Source organism: Marmota monax, unplaced genomic scaffold (assembly GCF_021218885.2).
Source record: "Marmota monax isolate L192 unplaced genomic scaffold, Marmota_monax_Labrador192_F-V1.1 WCK01_AAM20220418_F8-fsc00020, whole genome shotgun sequence".
In the NCBI taxonomy this organism is placed as follows: Eukaryota; Metazoa; Chordata; class Mammalia; order Rodentia; family Sciuridae; genus Marmota; species Marmota monax.
In genome coordinates this window covers 14,083,252-14,100,379 of record NW_026692912.1, presented here as the reverse complement: position 1 = coordinate 14,100,379, position 17,128 = coordinate 14,083,252, and the positions used below count along the sequence as shown (strand labels likewise).

The following is a 17,128-nucleotide window of genomic DNA, read 5'->3' as shown; positions in this document are numbered from 1 at the left end:
GAAGTCCCAGGGCTACCAGGAGTTGGAAAGATGAGGAAGTGTGGCGAGGTGATTTATGAACTATAAGCCGTTGTGGTAATATGGGGGACTGCGCCATAATTGTGGGTATGCCATGGAAACAGGTGTGTATGTGGGGTGCCTCTTGGAAAAAAGCAAAGATAATAATATTCTAAGTAATAATGGTAGCTGGCATTTATTGTGTGCTTACAGTGCCCCAGGTTCTATACCAAATGTTTTGTGTGTGTGTGTGTGTGTGTGTGTTTTATCCTGCTTAAATCCTCACAAACCTGAGTTTATGGGTGTGAAATGCTGTTAGTGGCCGCTTGTTTTTACAAGTAAGGAAACTGGACTTGAGGTAGGTGGAATGATTTGCCCAAGGTCACTTGGTAGCAAGTGGAGTTGGAGAGCCCTTATTTATATGAGTAAAAGGAACCTCTCCCTTTCCTCATCTCGCCTCTCTGGAGGCAGCAATATTATTATTTTCTTAAGTTTACAAGATGTTTTACACATGTGTAAGTTTTTAGGCTAATGTACATTTTCAAAGCCCCCCCCCCTCCTTTTTAAAAAGCTGCTTGATAGGAAAAAAGAGGGAAGAGGAAGCCTTCTTCTTAACATATGTCTGGCTTTCATTCTTTACTAGGCCAGGTCCTGATGGAGTAGAAGAAGAGAAAACATTCACACTGTTTTATCTAGAATGTGCTGTCTTTAATAAGGTGTTGGAGTGTAAATTTGGTTTTGCTTGGGAAGGGTGGAAACTGGTCAAGATGTTGAGCTTGATACTTTCTATGCAATTCTGGAAATGCCACTCCATTTCTTAGGCCATAAATTTCTCATTTGTTAGGTAAGGACAATAATATTGACACCCTTTATGAACTTGTGAAGATCAAGTGAGGTAATATGTATGAGCACTACTTCAGTCTTTGAAACCAGTTTAAATAAGAGAGTTGCCTAAGGGAACAGAGAAAATTAATTGCAGATCCAGAGATCAAACCCAGGTCTCAACTCCCAAGTTAGGAATCTTTTCAGCACAATATGTATTTCCTCAGAGCTTTGTGATTGTTAATATTAAAGTCAGAAGGGCAAGTTTAATGTTGAGTTTGAGGTGGGGAAAATAAGTGTTAGACAGCAGGGGATGTGGGTAGGGGAGAGAGGAAAAAGTACCTAGTGAGCAATTTATAGCCTCAACTCAGTAACTACCCTTAATTATAAAATTAAACCCAGGAAGTTTGAGTCCTTAAATTTTTCTTCCAGGTATTAAGAGAAACTTTATGATAAGATAAGGTTGGGAGGGATGTCAGTGGTCATGTCATTCCAGCCTCAGTGCCACAAAAAGGAATCCTTTCCAGATGTTCATAGTAATGAGACTAATAAAAAGTACTATTTGAGTTACCCTAAGTTGGGCACTATGCCATACATCTCCCTGCTTTATTTCTTATTCTCAAAATCCTGAAGTTGAATAGTAATTTGCATTTCACATATGACAGAATTGAAATTTAGAAGTTAGTTGAACATTCCATGATCACATAGGAAGTGGCTGAATCAGTGAAAAATTTGACTCCAGAGCATTTTCATTTATCCCATTCTGCCTTTGTCTGTATCCAGCTGTCCAGATTATTCACAGTAATGGGAAACTCACTACTCTGGAGGTGGTTATTCCATTGTTGGAAAGCTTTGATGATTTAAAAGCTCCTTCTCATGTTGAATTGAAATTCTACTTCCTGAGGTTTCTCCCTGGAGACCTTGTGCTACCAGTACATGATATTCCTAAAGGCACTGTAAAAGAGTTCAGTTTAGACCTATGACCTTAAGGAAGTTCCTTCCAAAGTTAGTTAATTCTTTTAGAAAATTAAAAATCTGTGGCTTGTTAGTTTTGTCTTGTTTGTGGTGCTGAGATAAATTGGTGTTTTTAACAGTACATTCCGCAGAGTTAATGAAACCTACTTTATTTAACAAAAAACAAAAACCTTTATCATAAGAATTGGAGGTGAAGAACTAGAAAATAGCCTCCGTAGGTGTTGAACAGTAATGTAATGTAAGAGCTGGACCAAAAAATTCTTTTCAGGGCTTAGGAGAATATATAAATATGTACATCTTAGACATGACGGGGGCTTTTAAAATAAAGGTGCTCACTGGAAAGTTTATGGGCACATTACTTTGGCCTGTTGTAGGATTGCTCTTAAATATTCATGAATGGTAAGAACCTGATGATGTTTTAATGATTATTTTAGATTTGCCTTGTGGCCATTTAACTCAGAAATGTAAGCAGATGTGTGTCATAGTGTGTATGCATGTGTGGGTAGATGTGGTGAAGGATGTCCCTCCACACTTTAAACAACAACAAAAGAAAAGCATGTGTTTTTAATTGATCATATTAATTAATTAGCTGTTGTGACAATGTGGGGATCCTTCCAAAAAGGATTGTTCTAGAAGGTTGCTAGGATACAGAGGAAGAAGAGGGCTTGTTATCTTGTAATAAGTTGATACAACTTGATGTGAACTATTTTTGGCAACCAAGTTATCTTTTATAAATTAATACATCCTTTAGCTCAAATCCTTCAGCTTTAAGAATATTATCTTGAAGTCCAATCAGTTACAGGAACCAAAACTATTCTATAGCAGATGTGACTGATGTGAACTAATAAGTCACACTGTTTTTTGTCTGAATACATTCTTGCCAAATTTGATATTGGAAATGTGTTTACTCACCTTATATTAAAGTTGGAAGATGAGATCTGGCTTTTTGTGTAGTTGTGATCTAGGTGATTTTTTGGAAAGAAATTTATTTCCTTTTTCAGTTATTATGGACATAAATTTTAAAAATTAAGAGGTCAGTCTTGTAGGAAACTAATCAGATTAAAAGGCTTTTTAAAAAAGTCCTGTGGAGCTGGGCACAGTGGTGCACACCTATAATCCTAGCATCTTGGGAGGCTGAGGCAGGAGGATTCCAAGTTATAAGCTGGCCTAGGTAACAAAGTTGAGACCTGCCCTGAGTTCAAAGTCAGCCTCAGCAATTTAGCGAGGCCCTAAGCAATTCAGTGAGACCCTGTCACAATATAAAAAAGGGCTGGGGATGTGGCTTACTGGGTGAGCGCCCCTGGGTTCAATCCCTGGTATTAAAAAAACAAAAACAAACAAACAAAAAAAAACTGTCACTCATCTAATAGTACATGTCCCAATCTTGGGGATGAGGGTTTTTTTTTTTTTTTTTTTTTTTTTTAAGTTGGTTTGCTCTATTTTCTTGTTCTCTTTCCATTAGTTTAGTACACATTATGAAGAGGGAATTGATGCCTGTTGATACTAATGCAGGATACTTTAAAATTCTTTTGTCCCATTTAGTCTTGGAACAATTTGTCATTCTCCCAAAAGGAAAAATGGTATAATCAGATACAGTCCCCCCAGATCTTGTCACCAGGTTGTGGTTCTTCTGGTTATCACTGACTTAAGACAGACAACTGGGTGTACTGATCTTCAGAGCACTGCCTTCCATTCTGTTCTGCTCTTTTACTAGCTCTGTGAGTATAGGCAAGTAATTTATCTTCTGTGACCTGTAGTTTTCTCATCTGCAAAGTGAAGATGGTGATAAATGTTTGTTTGTTTTAAGCATCAAGATTATTATTTTTTGGGCTGGGGATGTGGCTCAAGCGGTAACATGCTCGTCTGGCATGTGCGGGGCGCTGAGTTCGATCCTCAACACCACATAAAAATAAAATAAAGATGTTGTGTCCACCGAAAACTGAAAAATAAATAAATAAATAAAAAAGATTATTATTTTTTGTTTTTGTGTTTTTGAGATGGGGGAGGGCAGGTCTCAACTTTGTTACTGAGGCCAGCCTATAACTTGGAATCCTCCTGCCTCAGTCTCCCAAGGAGCAAGGGTAACAGGCGTATGCCACTGTGCCCCACAGTATCAGCGTTATCAATTTGCCTTATTTGTGCAGGCTTCTAGGACCCTCATGGGTTTCTGGCACACATGATTAAGACTTGTCAGTAGCTCATCTGAGGCTTATAGAAACAGACTATGTAATTCATGTTCTAACAGGTAGTTCCAAAAAGGAGGTAGAGGAACCAGAATGTCTGAGGCACATAACTTACTTCATCTGTGTATATTTTTTTTCTTCATACCTTTTTGCCTGGACATCTATTGCAAAAGCAAGCAGTCAGTTCTGTGGTTTTGGTGACAGGTTAAGTTAAACCTAGCAAGATAACTAATAACTAATGTCTTAGGTTACTGCTCCAGAGACTTGCTTTCTGGTTGTTATATCTGATGCTTATTTTTATGATTTTAGTGCTCAAATAAAGTGTATTAAGGAATTAATTAAGGAAGTAATTTTATAGTAACTCTGATAGGGGGATGTATTATAGAATACATTGTTTCATTATGAATGAATATTTGTAAGTCTTTTACTGTGATAATGCATGTAGCATGTGCTAGACTTCAAAAGGAACAAGTCAGACACATCAGCCTGTTTCACTGATTTATGTTTCAGAGATAATGATTTGTTAAAATGTTTTCCCAAATTTATTTTCTTTTATGTGCATTGGAAGAGTTTTAAAATGAATATGGTACATAACTGTAAAATTGTAGTAACTAGGCATAAAGTTGTAATGCTAAATTTTTTCATTAATTTTAATACTTCATTTGTTAGCAATCTTGCTTGAATGGTCTTTTTGAACAGAACTAATACAATATTTTGATGTGCCACAGGTAAATTTTTCCATAACCTTATGGAGAGAAAGGACTTTGAGACATGGCTTGATAACATTTCTGTTACGTTTCTTTCTCTGACGGACTTGCAGAAAAATGAAACTCTGGATCACCTGATTAGTCTGAGTGGGGCAGTCCAGCTCAGGCATCTCTCCAATAACCTGGAGACTCTCCTCAAGCGAGACTTCCTCAAACTCCTTCCCTTGGAGCTCAGTTTTTATTTGTTAAAATGGCTTGATCCTCAGACTTTACTCACATGCTGCCTCGTCTCTAAACAGTGGAATAAGGTGATAAGTGCCTGTACAGAGGTGTGGCAGACTGCTTGTAAAAATTTGGGCTGGCAGATAGATGATTCTGTTCAGGACGCTTTGCACTGGAAGAAGGTTTATTTGAAGGCTATTTTAAGAATGAAGCAACTGGAGGACCATGAAGCCTTTGAGACCTCATCATTAATTGGACACAGTGCCAGAGTGTATGCACTTTACTACAAAGATGGACTTCTCTGTACAGGTAAGATATGCTGGTTGTTGTTTTTGTTTATTTTATCTTAAAATACACTACTCAAGCTTGTGAGGGTCAGGTGTTGATTATGTTAGCTATCTGAAATGGCATATTCCTCCTAGCCTTTGAGTATATTGTCCACCCCTCTTTATCTTCTGTCCCTCTGTAGAAGACAGTCATTTTTATAAGGTTTAATGAAAGGAAAAAAAAAAAGCTTCAGACTTTCTTCTAAGCATAAGGTGAATGAAAAAGCTGTAGATTATCTTTTCTATATTTTTCTTCCATGTATAGTCCTCCATGTTGGTTAATTCTGTTTCTTTTACTCTAAGTGATTTGGCGGGGGGTGTGGGGTGGGGGTGGGGGGGTGGGAAAGGAGTCAGTAGGTGAAAAAATTGGTATCTAACTATTCAAGGAACAAGTCAGACACATCAGCTTGTTTCACTGATTTATGTTTCAGAGAAAATGATTTGTTAAAATGTTTTCCCAAATGTATTTTCTTTTACATGCATGGAAAAGTTTTGAAGTGAATATGGGACATTAACTGTAAAATTGTAGTAACTAAGGATAAAGTTGTAATGCTAAATTTTTTACATTAATTTTTAATACTTCATTTGTTAGCAGTCTTGCTTGAATGGTCTTTTTGAACAGAACTATTAAAATACACAGGTTAATTTTTCCAGTAGTTAGATCATTTTGGATGAATTATTTCCTTGTCAATAAAAAATATGGGAAAGGAGGATTTTCTTCCTTGTTCTAAAATCCTGTGGTTTTAAGAATTGGAAGTTGAAAGTTTGGACATAGGAATGAATTGTGTACTTTTAAACTAGGCAATTAAGTGACTTTATATAACATATGTAATCATTAAAATTTGGAACTTTGTGTATTACTGTTGGATTATAATGGGTATGTGTTTCTACAAATAGTTTTAATCTCTGCCCACATTTTAGGCAACACATTTTGACAGGCAATGTAAATAATTCTTAGGCAGTGTTTATAATCGCTCTAGGCAGTTCTTATTAATGATCCCAAGTGTATTGTATAAGGATACTTGGTGTTCTTTTTTCTAATTTCTACACACACACACACGTGTGTGAGAGTGTGTGTGTGTGTGTGTGTGTGTGTGTGTATATATATATATATATATATATATATTTTTTTTTTTTTTAAGTTGTCAGTGGGTCTTTATTTATATGCATTGCTGAGAATTGTACCCAGTGCCTCACACATGCTAGGCAAGTGTTCTACCACTGAGCCACAATCCCAGCCCTTATCCAGGATAATTTCTGACAAAACATTTGTACATTACCTAAATTATAGAGTTGTCACTTTTAATAAGTATTATGAATTGTTCCTCTGTGGAAATATATCATTATTTAGCTATTTCCATGTTAGTGTATATTCAGGGTTTTTTTTTCCTCCTATTTTTATGAGTATCTTTACATTACTTTTATTCTCCTGAATTCTTTATTTGGAACAGAAGCTGATAAGTAGAATTACCAGGTCCAGAAATCTGAATGATTTTATAGTTCTACTTAGTGACTTTGCAGATATACTGAATTGATGCCATGTACACAGCAAATTTTAAATAACTTGCCCCTCTTTTAGTCTCACCAGATACAGTTTTAACTTTAAAAAAAATTTTTTTTAGTTGTAGATGGACACAATATCTTTATTTATTTCTATGTGGTGCTGAGGATCAAACCCAGTGCCTCCCATTTGCTAGGCGAGCGCTCTACCATTGAGCCACAACCCCAGCCCATACCTTTATTTTATTTGTTTATTTTTTTATGTGGTGCTGGGGGTCAAACCCAGTGTCTCACGTGTGCCAGGCAAGCACTCTACCACTGAGCCACAGCCTCGGTCCCCTTTAACATTTTTAATAGTTAAGAGAATGTAACTTCTCAAGGTTATTTTAAAATTGCATTACCTTATGGATGTATATTTTCCCACATGGTAATGTATTCTTTGAAATGTCAGACACCTTGCCAGTTTTATAAAGTATGCATTTGATTTAAGGCAGTGGTTTGATTTGTCATTTGTAAGCATAAAGTTATTTCATGCTTACATTATTCTCCCTGTCTTATAAGCCTGATTGTTGGAGCAATATCATCTGTATCTATGTACTTTGATGTACTTTTCCAGTATGGTGATGGCTCTTCCATTTCTTTTTTGCCTCACCATTTATGGTAGGTATTTTTAAAAGATTAAAATGCAGTATTGCCTTCCACTTACATAAATGTTGACTGTTGACTCATTGTGTCACAGCCACTCCAGCTTTAGAAAACTATTCTTCTTTCATCATACTTTATTTTATTTATTTATTTTCAAAAAATATTTATTTTTTAGGTGTAGATGGACAAACACAATGCCTTTATTTTTCTTTATGTGGTGCTGAGGATCGAACCCGGGTCCCGCCTGCGCTAGGCGAGCGCTCTACTGCTGAGCCACAATCCCAGCTCCCATACTTTATTTTTTAAATGCAATAAAATAAAGTAGTAATTACTCAAAGCAGAAATCAATGGGAAACAGTTCCCTGAATTCTCTGTTGGGAAAGTTAATATCTACAATAAATACACCTAGCCCTGCTCTCCCCCACCTTCATCCCTGTGCTAGGCAAGTATACTACCATTGAGCTACATCCTTAACATCCAAACCTATATTTTAAAATTAGTTTCTTAAGTGTGCCTATATATTAATGTTATTCTTTTTTTTTCTGATTAAATTCACCAGGTTTGCATATTGAAAATTATGCTATAGCTGTTAAATAATCTAAAGCATTTTTTTTAAATAGCAGCATCCCTGGGAGTTTACTAGTGAGAGAAGTACCTGTAGCAGAATTGTATATGTGTTTATGTCATCTTGTTTCTTAAGAGCTTGCATTTTCTTTCTTTCTTTTTCTTTTTCTTTTTTTTTTTTTTTTTTTACACACGAGAGTTTATTTGTCAGAGCTGACAATAAAGGCTATCTCTCTATAGTGGAGAGAGGCAAGAGCTTGCATTTTCACTTGAATTGTGAAATCCTGAATTTGGCAATAAGTTTACAGTGACTTTTAGAGAGCAAACAATAAAGACGGTATTATAGGAGAAGAGATTTCAGAAGTGGATTAGGTTTCTAGCTTTGTATATCTGGGAAGATAATAGCACTACTAACAAAACTAGAAAATGAAGGAATGAGTTTGAGAGGGTAGATTGAATTCTGTTTGGGATGAACTGAATTCAGTTGCCCAAGGGAGTTCTCATGGTATTTGGAAATGCAGAGTCAGAGCTTTGAAGAGTACTCTGAGCTCAAGAGAAAGATTAGGAGTTCGTAACATCACAGCTATGGCTGGAGCAGTGACATTTTAAAAGGAGAGTTAGGAAAAAGACGAGCCTAGAGTGGATCCTTGTTAAGGGTGCTGAAGAGAATGAAGGAAACAGGTGTGATGAAGGGTTTCACGGCGAATGACAGCCTGTGTTGAAGAGGTGCTGGTTTTGTTTATTCAATTGGTCACTAGAGTCACATGCCTCAGAGGTGTTTCGAGAGCTGAGATCTGATTCTACCAGTTAAATATTTAAACTTGATAAGATAGTTTACTCCGTTTGGGTTACAGTTCATTTTTCTGCCTTCATTTTTTTTCTTATCATAGTACTATTTTCAGAATTGAGAGGGTTTTTTCTTTCACGAGATATAGAAGCATATACATTTATTTCATCCTCTTTCACCTCTAGGCTGCATTATTGGTGACCTCTTTCAAAAAATGTGACAGGGCAGCAAATGGGAATCCAGAGGAGAGGCCTACAATAATACCAGAAAGGAGTGGAGAACAGTGGCTCCTAAAGGTTTAACCCTTAGGAGTAATCTGAACCACTATAAAATGTAACTCAACCTGGTTTTCTTTTTTGCTTTTTAAACTTCTTTAGAGTGTAAAACCAAATGACCCATTTTTCTATAAAATTAGTTTAAATAATTAGTTGGGAAAATCCCTTAGTTTTTTTCTTCTCAAGCTGTGGCAGACACATAACAAAAGTTATCATTTTAAAGTGTACGGTTCTGTCTCAGTAAGTACTTTCACAGTATTGTGCAACCATCACCACCATCTAGCTCCAGAATTTTTTTGCATCTTGCTAAACTGAAATTGTACCAGCTAAACACTAATTGTCTATTCCTCCAGCCTATGGAACCTCCATTCTACTTTCTGTGAATTTGACTAATCTAGAAACTTCATCTAAGTGGACTCATGTAGTATTTGTTTTTTTGTGACTGACTGACTTTTTTTAGCATAATGTCTTTAAGGTTCCTCCACATTGTAACAATGTTAGAATTTTATTCCTTTTTAAGGCTGAATAATATTTCTCTGTGTGTATGGGTACACTTTAGATTTTTTTTCTCTTTCTTTCTTTCTTTTTTGTATTGGGGATTGAACCCAGGGCACTTTATCACTGAGCCACATCAGCAGATCTTTTTTATTTCTTGTTTTGAAACAGGTTTTTGCTATTTTTGAGGTTGGCCTTGAGCTTGTGATCTGTCACCTGACCCTCCCCCCTCCTTTTTTTTGTGGTGCTGGGGATAGAACCAAGAATCTCGTGCATGTGAAGCAACCCTCTACCAACTGAGCTATATTCCTCCCTTTGATTTTTTATGACCTTCTTCTTTTTTTTTTTTTTTTTTTTTTAGTACTGGGGATTGAATTCAGGGAACTGAACCACTGAGCCACAACCCCAGCATTTAAAAAAAAAATTATTTAGAGACAGGGAATCACTGAGTTGTTTAGCGCCTCGCCATTGCTGAGGCTGGCTTTGAACTCTTGATCCTCCTTTCTCAGTCTTCTGAGCCACTGGGATTACAGGTGTGCACCACTGCGCCCAGCTTTATATATAGCCTCTGGTCTTGTTCCCTGCTTCAAACTGTTTTCCACAATGCAGTCATGATTGTCTATCAGAAATGTAGATAAGGTCACAGTCGAAACATCTTTCTGACCCAGTGGTCCCACTTGACTTTGCCACTATTTCACAGGCCAAACTCTTTTTTAGAATCAGTGTCCAAATTTTAGGCAATTAATTTTGACAATTTATGTAAATAATTTTTAATTTTTAGGATGGTTCTAAATATTTCTTTATGAATTGGCCTCAATGCCTACTCACAAATATTTATGTAATATAGAAATACTTAATAATGGTCAATAGGTGTATACCTGGGGTTGGCAAACTGGACTGTGAACCATGTCCAGCAGAAAGGAGTGATTGCAATAGAGATTCTAGTTCACAAAGCTTAAAGTATTTACTATCTGGTCTTTCACAGAGAAAGCTTTACTGACCTCTGGGGTGTGTGTGTGTGTGTGTGTGTGTGTTTACATACATATATACTATTCCATTGTATATTTTATTCTTTGGTTTCATTAACTGAGTCATCGTTCAGATTTTAATTAGTAAAAACTTAGTTTTTTAAACCATGAAATCCCTTCTTCAAATATGCTAAAACCTGGCTTAAAAACCAAAGAGAAGTATAGTTGAGGAGCTGATCATGCCAGCTCCTGAGATAAGTTTGTAGAACACATGCATGTTGAGGAGCACAGTCAATCTCAGTGGAGCCTCATGTGAGACATTTTTGCTTTTTATCCCCTTATGTTTGCTGTGGACTTTGTGCTGTTTACCACTGACTGAATTGTTTTTGCTTGTTTAGCCTTTTTGTCTTCACAAGTAGATATAAGTGCCATGAGAGCAGGAGCCCTCCCTGCTCAGAAGTCCTATAAATATATATTGAATGGATAAATATAGATACAGAAATCCTATAAATATATATTGAATGGATAAATATAGATACAGAAGTCCTATAAATATATATTGAATGGATAAATGAATGAAACCCCAATTGAACAGTGGAAATAAGTTAGAACCAAGTTTATCTAGGACTAAAATGATTGCCTGCTCTAGCTCCTTTAGAATACAATTACAAAATGTCCAAGCTGAAGGAGCTTAAACACCATCTATCTAGACTCTGCTGTCCAGCATAGTGGCTACCACTTCTATTTCACTTTTGAGTTCTTGAGCTGTGGCTAGTCCAAACTGTGAAGTGAAATACCAGGATTCAAAAACTTAGAATGTAAAAAAATATAAAATATTTCATTTTTAACATATCGAGTTAGGTAAATAAATTATTTTCTTCATGTCTTTAAAAATTTTTTCTAATAGGATATATTATGTATGCAGTTTATATTATATTTCTGTTGGATAGCACTTTTCTAGACCTTTGGTTCTCAAAATGTTGCTGATAAATTAGAATCACCTGACAAACTCAAGATGATTGCACTTCATTTTAGATACTTTAAACTAAAATTCTCTGAAGATAGGGCCCTGCTTTTGTGTGTGTGTGTGTTCATTTTATCCAGTGCTGGGGATTGAACCCAAGGCCTTTTGTTTAAAGCTCTCTGGGTGGTTCTAATGTCTCAGATACTCATTGAGAACCTACTAACCAAGTCCAGCCCCACAAAAATAGCAAAGTGGCAATAAAAAATTTATAAATAGCTGGTTATTACAAGCTCTAATTTGAGTCTGAAATGGGTGGTATTCCTACCCATTTTAGTGTAACTCATAGCGTTTGCCAAAGTTAAAGTCATGGTCTCATTCTTTTCTGAGTGATGATTACTTTTCCACTGTCTAAAACAGTGGCTCTTAACTAAAGATGGAATTATGTCTGGCTTTATTTAGTTATTTCAGCTATTTTTTTTTTAAACTAGGGATTAAACCCAGGGATGCTTAAACACTGAGCCACATACCCAGCCCGTGTGTGTGTGTGTGTGTGTGTGTGTGTGTATATATATTTTTTTTAATATTCATTTTCTTTTTTTAGTTGTAGTTGGACACCATACCTTTATTTTTTGTTATTTTTATGTGGTACTGAGGATTGAACCCCGGGCTTTGAATGTGCTAGGTGAGCACTCTACTTCTGAGCCACAACCCCAGGCCCCCAGCCCTTATATTTTATTTTGAGACAGAGTCTTGCTAAGTTGCTTAGGGCTTCATTAAGTTGCTGAGGCTGGCTTTGAACTTGCAATTCTCCCACCTCTTGAGATTATAGGTGTACACTAGCATGCCTCAACTCTTTCAGAACTATTTATATAGTGCTTTCCTAGAATATGGTATCCTGATTGTAGCAACTATGGTATCTTCTCAATGTCTTTTTTTAAAAATATTTTTTAGTTATAAATGGACGTGATATCTCGATTTTGTTTATTTATTTTTATATGGTGCTGAGGATCGAACCGAGTGCCTCACAGGTGGCAAGGCAAGTGCTCCACCACTAAGCTACATTTCCAGCCCTCAGAAGGTCTTTTTGTCAAGTCTTTGACTTAAAAGTAAATTGTGAGATATGAGTTAATCATTAGAATTTTAAACTTAGAGAACAATGTTGAATTGTCATCATGATTAATGTAACATTTTCATCAGAGTCAAAAGAAAAAACTGATTTTTCCCACAGAATTTTAAAGGATTTCATAAGCTTTTTGTAGAGTTGCTGTGAATGGGGGTAATTTGTTCCTGTTTTTTTTTTTTTTTTTTTTTTTTTAATGTTCCTTTATATTTCAAGATGGCTCAGGAAATTAGCTGTTGGCTTTTGCAGAACTTAGCCCATGATCAAAGGTTTATCTTTGGCTTGTCTTTGGACTATATTCTATCAGACAGCTCTGCTATTCGTCATTCCTTATTTGTTCAGTACTGTTGTGTAGTGGACAAGCATGCAGGTGTAACATGCAGCCATAGGGAGTACCTACCCATTACAGACCCAAATTAGAGCTTGTAATAACCAAATATTTATAGATTTTTTCAAGTGAAAGCACCAAATGATACTTTAGTCCAGTACTGTAGCCTGGTAAGTTAAGGGACAGGACTAAACAAAAAGCTTAGATTCTGTCCGAGTGTGCTTGATACCATTTTAGTGACTAAGCAAGTCATGTTGCCCTCTCTATGCTTTGGTTTTCTCAACCTTAAAGTCAGAGAAGGTGATCGCTGAACGTTTGCTTTGAGAATACCATGATTTTGGGATTAATTGTCCTTTGCAGGGTGTTTTCTTTGTATTAACCTCCCTGCTTTTCTCTTGAAGGGTCAGATGACTTGTCTGCAAAGCTGTGGGATGTGAGCACAGGGCAGTGCGTTTATGGCATCCAGACCCACACTTGTGCAACGGTGAAGTTTGATGAACAGAAGCTTGTGACAGGCTCCTTTGACAACACTGTGGCCTGCTGGGAATGGAGTTCCGGAGCCAGGACCCAGCACTTCCGGGGGCACACGGGGGCGGGTGGGTTGCCCTTTTTCAAGGATTTTTATAATTATTTTAGCATCTTTCTTTGAAAGCAGGAGCCATGTATGTTGTATATATATTCTCTATTTTTATTTATATATATATATATATATATATATATATATTTTTTTTTAATTTAACCTGCTATTTTTCACTCTTCTTAGTCACTGGAGTTATTTCCTTTTATCTCAGTTTTATTCCAGATTTTATTCCTTATTTGGGACGTTTTCAATAATTTTGCTTTTTCTTGTGTCATTTAAAAATTCTTCCATGTACCCTTGTGCTAGGAGGGGTAGTTGTTCCTCTCTCCTATTTCATTTATATCCTGTTGTGCAGTCACTTTTGCTTTTATCAGATTCCATACTTCCAAACTGAGTGAGTCCTGCACTTGGAAATTCAGACCACTTTATTTATAGATTTAAGGCTGAAAATCCTTTGGAGCAATAGTGGTTCACAGATTGTGTGATCTTCACAGATTATGTCTAATTGGAGCTTGTTTGACTACCAGTGAAAGCAAGTAACCACCTAAAGATAAAAGGAATAGATGCCTGAATGCTTCTTTTTTTTTTTTTAGTTGTTGATGGATCTTTATTTTGTTTATTTATTTATACTCGGTGCTGAGAATTGAACCCAGTGCCTCACACATGCTAGGCAAGTGCTCTACCATTGAGCCACAACCCCAGCCTGTGAATGTTTCTTAATAAAGGCATACCAGACCTATTTTGCAGAAAATTGGTCTTTTGAATATAACCTGAGACTTGAGTTCCCCGTGTTACATTTTGTTTTGGAGTTTTATGTAGAAATCATATTGAGCTATTTCCTGGAGTCTTGTGGATCACCTTCCCTCTTTCTTTCCTCTATTTATGTACTGTTTTAGCTTCTCGGGGTCATAATTTATGCTCCTAAGCCTCACGTTTATGAGCATCCTTCTGGGACTCCCTAAACAGGTTGGACCCCTCTACTTGTTCCCCATAACCTGTATTACTGTCATAACACTCATCATACAAGTAAGCATAACCTTACATCCCCATCAGACCATAAGCTCCAGAGGACAGGGATCTTGCCTGTCTTGTTCACCCTTATGTTCTGAATTCCCTACACTGTTTCTGGTGCTCAGTATTCTTTAAACTAAACCTAGTTGTTTTGCTGCTAAAACCGTTTTTTTTTTTGTTTTTTTTTTTTTTTAATTTTGTTTGTTCTGTATATTTGTCTTCAATCTTTGCTATCTGCTATCACTTATTTCAGCAATTATTATTTGGGTTTATGATTTAGTATGGAATTTAGATATTAAACTGAGTGTGACATTCCACTGTGTCAAGATATACAGTGACATCCAGGTGATTTTATTCCTTATCAACTTTGAGAGCCCTGTTCTAAAAAATGTTCTACTTGCTGTTTCCTGGACGTTGCTGTGGCTTTTCTTAACTCCATGCCTTTGCTGTTCCCTCTACTTGCAATTTTCTTTTTCTTTTCTTGATAAACTCTACTCATCCTTCAGGGCCCATCTCCAATATCGCCTCTTCCCTGAAGTCCTCCCTGATAGCCCTGGGCAGAGTTAGTCATTCTCCTTGGTGTTTCCCTAGCAAGAGGTAAACTTTTATTTCTTTCTGGACTTCCTCCACTTCTCCCCACTTAGAGTTCCTTAAAGGAGGGAAATGTCTTCATCTTTGGGTCTCTAATGTCCTTTAGAGCTTGGCAGATATTTAAAAAAAATAGTACTCCCTGTGCTGCCTGAAATGATTTAGGTACTAGGTATACAACTGTGAAGAATTCATACATTGTTTTGGTGTCTTAGTCTAACCTTTGAGAGCCTTGTTTTTTTTGTTTTTTGTTTTTTTTTCCTCTTTACATTGACTTTTCTTGAGCCTGGGTACTGTTTTGCAGCTTATATTCTTTACGTTTTGTTTTATTATTATTGCAGATAATCCTAAGAAGGAATGCCATTTTCTCAATCACTGGTTTTGCTTCATGCTGAAGGTGGCACAAATATCGGAGATTATATTGTTCCCAGGACTTTCCAACTTTAGGATAATAAGCTATCTTAATAAGAAATTTGAAATAGATTTTCTTATCATAAAATTGCTGGTTGAGTAGCACCATTCTTACAGTAGCTCAGGTTAGGAAATTATGTAGTCGGGCAGCTGGGGAGAATAAACATTATTGAATGCTTGTTATAAAAGAACCATTGACAGAGAGGCGTGTTTTAACTTTATGTATTTATATGCACTAGTGTTTAGCGTGGACTACAATGATGAACTGGATATCTTGGTGAGTGGCTCTGCAGACTTCACTGTGAAAGTATGGGCTTTATCTGCTGGGACATGCCTGAACACACTTACTGGGCACACGGAATGGGTCACCAAGGTATGAAGACTTAGAAGAAATCTCCTTGTCACCAGGCTTTTTGCGGGTGGGCAATGGAGAGGATGGTAGACTCTGCCTTATAACTGGCAGATGAGTTGTAAGTGGAATAAATGCAGACACAAAGCATGGTAGTGACCCCCTGTAGAAGGCACTGGGTAAATAGTTTAACAAATAAATGACACATGGGTGTGGAAAGATGCTCACAATAAGACAGGTTCCATATAAAAGTGTATGTGGAGAATAATGCCAGTTTCTAAATGTATTTATGCACCAGAATTTTGAAGGTGTTGTTTCTGGTAGGATTGGGGTGCTTTTTGCCTTTTTTCAGATGCTCATGTTTCTCTTTTATTTATTTATTTATTTTTCATGTCTCTCTTTTAATCAGATGAGCAGCCTTCACTTTTTTTTCTCCTTCCAATTTTTGTGTTTAAAATGGGGTCATGTATCTCAATGGTGGAGTGCTTGTCTACAAGGCCCTGGGTTAATCTCCAGCACTGCAAAAAAAAAAAAAAAAAGTGGGGCCAAGTAAAGAAAAATATAGAAGATTTCAAACAAAATGTTGCGTTTTCTAATTTTCAAAACAAGATTTTTGCTAGGTCAAATACAGTATATTCTTTAAGGATATGCCATGTATAAGCACTTCTCTTGAGCTTTTTGTGAGGGGGTGAGGATACAGGAGTGAGCAGAATAGCCCTATGCATGTTGGTCTAGTATGACAAATAGTTATTAAACAGTAATTTCGCAAATAAATGCTACATAATTACAAATTCTGTTAAAGAGGAGTACAGTGTTTTATAAGAATCCCGGAAGGTATCTTATTTAATTAGTTCAGGGAAAGCTTTTGGAGAAGAGGTAAACCATGAAAAATCAATAGGTGGTAACTGTGGGAAGAGCAGGAAAAAGAGTATTTCAGGGGGTATAAGAAAGAATCTGGAACATTTGATGACCTGGAAGAAGGCCAGTGTAGCTGTTCTTCATTGAGAGAGACTCGTGGATGTAGTCATCATGTATGACTTATTAGGCCAGAGTAAAGATGGTAGATGTCAAAAGTATAATACGAAGTATTGGAAGCTCTGATCAAGGGTCTGATTTATGTTTTTAAAAAATGAGTAGACAGGCTGGGGATGTGGCTCAAGCGGTAGCGCACTCGCCTGGCATGCGTGCGGCCCGGGTTCGATCCTCAGCACCACATACAAACAAAGATGTTGTGTCTGCCAAAAACTAAAAAATAAATATTAAAAAATTCTCTCTCAAAAAATAAATAAATAAACCATATTCTTAAAAAAA

General features: G+C 36.6%; 1 protein-coding gene across 2 annotated transcripts in view; it reads left to right on the top strand.

Moving 5' to 3' along the window:
- Positions 1 to 17,128, top strand: part of Fbxw2 (F-box and WD repeat domain containing 2) — a 30,852-nt gene that overhangs the window by 461 nt on the left and 13,263 nt on the right. For both annotated transcript variants that reach the window (XM_046451251.1, XM_046451252.1), the window contains exons 3-5: positions 4,706 to 5,215; positions 13,280 to 13,474; positions 15,708 to 15,841. In XM_046451251.1, the coding sequence (XP_046307207.1) occupies positions 4,726 to 5,215; positions 13,280 to 13,474; positions 15,708 to 15,841 (819 nt within the window). In that variant the 5' untranslated portion in view covers positions 4,706 to 4,725. The remainder of the gene's footprint in view (positions 1 to 4,705; positions 5,216 to 13,279; positions 13,475 to 15,707; positions 15,842 to 17,128) is intronic.